The sequence below is a fragment of the Cajanus cajan genome, chromosome 11 (genome assembly GCF_000230855.2).
Source record: "Cajanus cajan strain Asha chromosome 11, NIPB_CcT2T_4, whole genome shotgun sequence".
Classification (NCBI taxonomy): Eukaryota; Viridiplantae; Streptophyta; class Magnoliopsida; order Fabales; family Fabaceae; genus Cajanus; species Cajanus cajan.
In genome coordinates, this window is record NC_138527.1 from 3,870,692 (window position 1) to 3,878,775 (window position 8,084).

Below are 8,084 nucleotides of genomic sequence, written 5' to 3' on the forward strand. Positions count from 1 at the left end.
CTTCTTAATTGTGTTAGTTATTTTTGTTTAGTTTTTAAATATCTGATGCACTGGTTTAAGTTGGAAGCAATTGATGATTACCTAACTGATTATATGTTTAGTGGTGTAAATGTAATAAGATTGTGGTAGCAATTCCCCAGTATGTTTGCATGAAACTTGAATTTGGATCTTAATATGAGGGAGTTCTCCCAATTCTTTAATTGGGAAACTTTGACTATAAATATGAAAAAAAATGTTAAATATTAGGAATATATTTTATTACACTCTTTTAAATGCGTATTCTCTCATTAGTTGAAATGAGATGTAGTTTCAATCCGCGTTTGACCCATGAATTTTTTTAAAACTTTTGAGTTGGATAAATTATTCAATGTTAAGGGGAAGGATTTATTCAGTTATGAGTATGACTTATGAGTCACGTTAAATTTAAGATACCTTCATTTTGTTGTGAATGGGTCTGGAATGGGTAAGGGGTTGCAGAGGGGGATGCGAGTAGGGGTGGGTAAAATGAACTGAACCGAACTTATAAAAATTATACTGAACTTAAAAGTAGTTCATATGGACTGAACTAAACTAAACATTAGTTCAGACGAACTAAACTGAACTTTTCTTGTGTTATTGAACTGAATTGAACTATACTATAAAAACTTGAACTGAACTGCAATTTAAACTACACTAAACTGTTATGATATTTTGAATTGAACAATTTTGACTCATTGATCTATCAAAATAGGACACATTTGTCAACTTTACTTTATTTTCCATTTTATTTAAATTTTTTAAAGAAAAAAAATATAAAATTAAGTCAAACAAACTCAGTGAATTTTAAGCCTAAAAATAAGTAGTTCAACATAGCTCAATTGATCCATTAAGTTCGACAAAATTGATACATTTTTTTTTCAGATCACTTTTTTTCTAAAGTTTTGCTTATTAAACTATTGAGCTAATCCATTAAGACATAACATGTTAAACACATTTAATTTTTATTCTTTTATAAAAATAGTTCAATTTTTATAATTTAGTTCAGTTTTTATAGTTCAGTACAGTTTAACTTTACAATAGTTCAGTTCAGTTTTTTATAGTACAGTTCACCACCAGTTCAGTTCAATTCAGTTTAGTTTAGTTTTTTTTGCCCACCCCTAGATGCGAGCTAAGATAATAGAAGGAAATGAATGGAAAAGGAAAGATTAAGGAGAGAGAGAAAACTTTTTAATTATTTTAATAAATTAATTTTATATTACTAGAATTTTATTTTTATTTTTATTACATATTGACTTAAACAAAAGGGATGAGTGGTTTTTAGTCCCAATATTTTGGTGTATATTGCCACACACACCATTGGTGAATAATTTTCAATTTGATGATATTTTTTCAAAATCCATTGATAGACTCAAATTATATTTCACTTAGATTATAGATACATAATTTTATATTTATAAAAAATTATGAAATATCTCATTCAAATAAATCAAAATTAACATAATACATGCTTTTGAAAATATACTAAAATATGAATAGTTTAATTATTTTTTACGGTTGTTCAATTTTTAACAAAAATTAACATATGCATTTAAAGTAATACAAAGTTTTAATCTAACATTGAGTTTTGATAAGACATCATCTAATTAAAAGTTATTGGACGAAAATCTAAAATCCATAATTCCACCGAAAATCTTCAAAGAGGTTAGAAATTGACTTTGACTTTATATGAAGTCATGTATTGTCTTAATCTAAACTTTTTGTAACAGGAGAAATATTTTATTACATTATCTTTGACAACTGTAATTATACATCATGTGTAATACTAGAAATTTTGAGTTCAAATATTGGATATGTAATTGCCCTAAATATTAAGAGGAAGAACTTTGTTGTCCATGATAGTCTCATCCAACTAAAGCATAATTGTTTTCGATGAAAGATACACACACATATAGATGAGGATTCTATTTACTCCAAGAGTAAGTTTTAATAAAGTTACTTCACTCAATAATCCGGTGATTATAGTAAATTTTAACGATCCAACTATTAAATTAAAAAAAGTATTGATGAATATATCAAGTCTATAAATTTTTAAAAAGTTTAAAAATTATATGATATTTCGTTATATAAATTTAAATTAATGTATAATATATTTTTTATTAATATACGTCAATTTGAAATAATATAACGAATTATCAAATATTTTTTAATATTTTTAAAAAATAAGCAGTCTTAATCTATTTATCAAGAACTTTTAATTCAATAGTTGAATTGTTGAAATTTAATATAATCACTTAGTTATTGAATAAAATAACTCTATTAAAACTTTATCTTGAAGTAAGTGGATAATTTCATATATATATATATATATATATATGTATATGTATATGTACATACATATATAAAAGAAGGGATCCATTGACTTAGTCCATTTAATAACTCATGTTTTACATCAAATTTCAACGATGCAACTATTGAATTTAAAGTTTTTAATACATAGATCAAGTTTACAAATTTCTAAAAATTTTGAAAATCATTTGATACTTTGTTTCATTAATTCAAATTAACGTATAAAATGATTTTATGATTATCCCTCAATTTGAATTAATGAAATGATATATCAAATGATTTTCAAATTTTAAAAAATTGTGTAGACTTGATCTATGTATTAAGAACTTTAACCACTCAATAACTTATGTTTTATATTAAATTTCAATGACTCGACCATTACATTAAAAATTCTTAACACACATATCAAGTTTGTAATTTTGTTTAAAAAATTAAAAATTATTTGATACTTCATTTCATTAATTCAAATTAACGGATAATTATTAAAACATTCTATATGTTGATTTGAATCATTATAACGAAATATTATATAGTTTTCAATTTTTTTATTTTTTTTTACAGACTTGATTTACACATTAAAAATATTTAATTTAATGGTTAGATCATTCAATATTGATGTAGAACATAAGTTATTAAATGAAGTGAGTTTACTAAGACTTACTCTTAGAGTAAGTGGATCCCTCTAGTCTCTCTCTCTCTCTCTCTATATATATATATATATATATATAAAGATCCATTGACACAATAGTGTCAAATTAGTGAAATGTCATCTTAAATAATTTTTTTATAGAATTGCAAATTCAATTGATCATATCGTTGTATTTTGATGATATTCAGTAGATCAAGTATAAAAGAAATATATTCAATTCTAAAATTATAAGGTACTTCATCCTATCAATTTATTTTAGCGTGTAAAATGATGTTCAAAATACATGAAAATATTATGTTTAGGGTTTGAAATAATAGATTGAAGTGATAATGTATGTTAAAATATTTTAATTGATTTTTTTTGAAAAAAAAATTGGATGGGTTGAAAATGGGTGAACTTAATAGTCCACTATTTTTAACTCACCAACTCACTAAAGTTGATCAATTAACCCGTTAATCCACTATTTTTTAACTCACCAACTCACTAAAGTTGGTCAATTAACTCGTCAACCCACCGCTAAGTGTGTGTGTGTGCTCACTAAAGTTGGTCAATTAACCCGTCAACCCACCACTAAGTGTGTGTGTGTCTGTGTCTGTGTATGTGTGTGCGTATGCGTGTGTGTGAGTGCGAGCGCGTGTGTGTGACGATCCTTAAATTAAAATAAATGGCTTAGATTAAAAGATATTACTACGTACTGTCATTATCTTAATTCTTTCTATCATTATTGTCTTCATCCTCGTTATTGCAACCGTCACTACCACCACCCCCACTGCTGCTACATTACCACTGTTTTTATCATATTACTATCATCGTTGTCGCTTCCACCACCATTGTCATCACCACTATCACAATTGCTACTATCACCATTGTTACTGCTACCACTACCATCGCTTTCACCATTCTCGTTACAGTCACCACCACCACCATTATTATCACTATTGTGTCATTACCACCACCATCATTAACGGTGGTGTCGACGACAATAGTAGTGACAAGGATATTGGTAATGACACTGATAATCAATGGTGGTGGTAGCTAGTGACAGTGAAAACAATGATAGTAACTGAAACAATGTTAATTACAATAACAAGGATAATGGTGGTAACATTGGTGGTTGTAATGGTGATGATGTGACAAATGTATGATGGACATGAAGGTAATAAAATTATCAACAACAATAAATATAGAAAAAATTATAATAATAATGATTTGTAATAATTTTACATCTATTTTTTTAATATAAATTATTTATTTTAACCTAAAAATTATTATTAGTTATTCTTATATTTTTATATTAACATGTGTTCTTATTTGGGTATTTTTGGTATATATATAAGTTGCATATCCCAAATTTGGTTAATGAGTCTTTTATTAGCTTATATTTGGGGCAATCCATCAAAATCCTTTCTGAGTCAGTGTGATCACCAGAAATTTGGAGTTGTCTCATTATTCGTCTTTCATGCATGTGAGGTTGGCTCCCACAGTCCCACCACAATTTTTCTTTTTTTCATAGTCATCCTTTAATTTGGATATGTGGCTCATCTTCAATACATTAACAAAATTTGTTTCCAATATTAAAATTTTATTCAAACCACGCCTAACACCATTTCAACCTAAGGCAATTTTCTCTCTTCACGACTTGCACCACAAATCATGCGCCCTACATGAGCAAGACAGAAAACCTCCAATTAAAACCATGCACGGTGCCATGAAGGCCTACCTGGTGCGACTGTGATTTCTCCACTTGTAGATTGGCTCAAAGCCACCTGAAAACCAACAACTACTAACATGAAATGTAACACAATATACAAAAGCATCATCCACAATTATTTTCATACCAGAAATCCAACATGCAACCACCAAATTGTCTAAGCTAACAAAATCATCCCAACATGCTTCAAAGTAATTAATAAATCCTAACTCAAGTCACTCAATTCGAACCATACCATTACAATAACATTTATGGATGAAATCAATCGACATACAGATCAATAACTCAATCAAGAACCAAAGTTGTAGCTTCCCTTACCTTTAATCTGAAGTGAACTAGGGGAAGAAGAAGAAGCAGAAATGAAAGTTGATCTCTAAGACTCTACACTAACAGATTCTTAGCTCCACAAGCTTGAATCACCAACTCAGTTGATCAACTATGATTCTACATACTCGAGAAATCTAGAAAGTAGAGAAAGAATGATTAGAACTCCAAAACTTTTCTCTCTAGTTTATTTCTTTAAGATCCTGAAGAACTAAACTTGTAAGAATCAATTTTTAACAAAAGCTTTATATATTTATTCCCTTAGGGTTAAACTGAACTTCTGCCTAGAAAAATTCTCTAAAACACCTAAATACATCTCATGAATTTCCTAACTCCTAAATTCCCTCAACATCACATCACAAAACATCTCAACACATACAATTATTGATAAAACACAATTAATGAAAACTTATAGTGTTACATTGTACATACCATCCCAACTCCCTACCAAACTCATCCTTTAATTACAAATATATTGAGATTCTAATTTTTACATATCCAATAGCTTTATATTAAAATTTCATTAACACATTCAGAAGAGATGATCATAAATATAATATCATTAAATATAATAGTTAGAAAATTATTAAAAATATCAATTTATTAATTTCACATCATAGTGTTGATAGATCTTAACTTTTATATCAATTAAATTTTTACACACTAACTATTATACCGTGAATAACCTTAATATTATATTAAAAGTGAATATTTTCTCCCTAATCGTTGAATTGTAACCATATATATTACTTATAGCAAATTTTGTCAATGTGTATTTTATTTGCTTATATTTTGGGCAATCCAGTAAAATCCTTTCTGAGTAATAGTATGGTCACGAGAAATTTGTAGGTTGTCAGATGATTCGTCTTTCATGCATGCAAGGTTGGTTCCCACGGTCCCACCACATTTGTCCACATTCATCCTTTAATTACAAACATGTCCAGATTCAATGTTTTTCAGATGAAACGCACTCCATAAGGAAAAACAACACAAACATGTGAATATTAAATTAATACGCATTGGGGTTGTTTAATGAGAAACGATTAAAGGATAGAAAAATGAGAGACATTGATCTTGATCCAGCTTTCATACAATCCACAGAACATCGTCCAAAAGCGAAGGTGGTTGAAGCTAGTGGGATTCCAGTGATCGACCTTTCAGAAGACAGAAAAGAATCACTGGTTTCGAAGATAGGAAAGGCGTGTGAGGAGTGGGGATTTTTCCAAGTAATAAATCATGGGGTTCCCTTGGAGCTAAGTAGAAGGGTTGAGATTGAGGCCAAGAAGTTCTTTATTGATTTGAGCTTAGAGGAGAAGAAGAAAGTTAAAAGAGACGAAATCAATGCGTCGGGGTACCACGATTCGGAGCACACCAAGAACGTCAGAGACTGGAAAGAGGTGTTTGATTATTTTGTTCAAGACAACGCACAAGTCCCATCTTCTCTTATTGACCCACATGACTTTGGGCTCACCACTCTCACCAACCAATGGCCACAAAATCCTCCTCATTTTAGGTATTCCTAATTAGATCATGTTTAGATATTTAGAAACTTTGAAAGTTTTATTATCGAAAAACATTTTATGTTTAGATGTTTTGTTTTCAATTATGTTTAATTAGGGAAACAATGGAGGAGTATGGACGACAAGTGGAAAAGCTAGCTCTGAAGTTGTTGGAGCTGATTTCATTGAGCTTAGGTTTGGCTGGTGACAAATTCCATGGCTACTTCAAGAGCCAACTCAGCATGTTGAGGCTCAATTACTATCCCCCATGTCCATTCCCTGACTTGGCACTTGGTGTTGGTCGCCACAAAGATTCCAGTGCCTTAACATTGCTTGCCCAGGATGATGTTGGAGGCTTACAAGTTAAGAGAAAATCAGATGGTGAGTGGATTCCAGTTAAACCCACCCCAAATGCACTTATTATCAATGTCGGGGATATATTTCAGGTATGTTACCACTTACTTTTACATGCTTTTGTTAACTATTACCTTTTCTCTTAAATGATCTTAGAAGTATCAGAAATTATGTTAACTAGTTGTCTAAATATTAAAAGATTATCTCATCCAATATGAGTTGGCGTGATGGTATGGTTAGGTAACATATTTTGGGACAATTTATTTAGTGAAAAATTAATTAATTAATTATTATATAATATGCTTTAGCTTTGCTGATCCATTGAGGACAATGTAAGTGGTTGAATTGGTTCAATCTAAATGCTTATGCCTATGCTTTTCTTTGTAGGTTTGGAGCAATGACAAGTATGAGAGTGTGGAGCACAGGGTAGTGGTGAACACAAAGAGGGAAAGGCTTTCAATTCCATTCTTCTTGTTCCCAGCTCACCATGTTATGGTGAAGCCTGCGGAGGAGCTGGTAAACGAGCAAAATCCTGCAAGGTACAGAGAATACAACTATGGCAAGTTTGCTGCTACTAGAAACCGTAGTGATTTCAAGAAGCGTGATGTGGAGAATATCCAAATTCATCACTTCAGGATCTTGGATTAGCCATTTCGATTGCCATTTTCATTCTCAATATCATCTATGTCTTAACTTATATCAAACTCCTATAAATGTACTCCACAAGTTTTCAATAAAATTATAGGAATGAAAAATAATTCAATTACTCTCCTTATTCATTCTATTTTCTAATATGACATCAATGTGTGATTAGAAGACCTTGATAAGAAAAATAAAGAAGTTAAACCTGACACCATCATTTCTTCGACGTATCACTTGAACGCGTCAAACAATCCCAAAACTCCTCTTGTGGCAATACTGTTGAAAGGAGAAAGTTATAGAAATTGGGCAAGATCCATGAAGATTGTGTTAAGGGCAAATTAAATGAAGATGGGTTTCATTGATGGTTTGATCGATAAACCCTTTCAAACTTCTACACTCACCATGGTTGGTAGAAAGCAGATTTGATGGTCATGACATGGATTATCAATTCAACAGACCTTGCGCTACATGGGAGCATTTCACATGCGACAATAGCAAGAGACATATGGCTTGATCTTGAAGAACGTTTGGCTCAAAAAAATGTTCCCTACATTCATCAATTATGGTGTGATTTATGCTT

At 30.4% G+C, this 8,084-nt stretch overlaps 1 protein-coding gene across 1 annotated transcript; it reads left to right on the forward strand.

The window, feature by feature from the left end:
- The first annotated feature begins 5,982 nt into the window (after nt 1–5,982).
- LOC109800694 (protein LATERAL BRANCHING OXIDOREDUCTASE 1) lies at nt 5,983–7,628 on the forward strand. Its single transcript, XM_020361525.3, has 3 exons — nt 5,983–6,522; nt 6,627–6,954; nt 7,250–7,628. Exons 1-3 carry the CDS (start codon nt 6,068–6,070, stop codon nt 7,508–7,510), a joined length of 1,044 nt encoding a protein of 347 aa, XP_020217114.1. The 5' UTR covers nt 5,983–6,067; the 3' UTR covers nt 7,511–7,628.
- The last annotated feature ends 456 nt before the right edge of the window (nt 7,629–8,084 follow it).

What these genes read in the sequence shown, in the direction of transcription:
- LOC109800694 (XM_020361525.3), top strand. Translation starts at nt 6,068, where the DNA reads ATGAGAGACATTGATCTTGATCCAGCTTTCATACAATCCACAGAACAT. An exon ending in CAAAATCCTCCTCATTTTAG is followed by an intron (nt 6,523 to 6,626) that starts GTATTCCTAATT and finishes ATGTTTAATTAG; the next exon opens with GGAAACAATGGAGGAGTATG. An exon ending in ATGTCGGGGATATATTTCAG is followed by an intron (nt 6,955 to 7,249) that starts GTATGTTACCAC and finishes TTTTCTTTGTAG; the next exon opens with GTTTGGAGCAATGACAAGTA.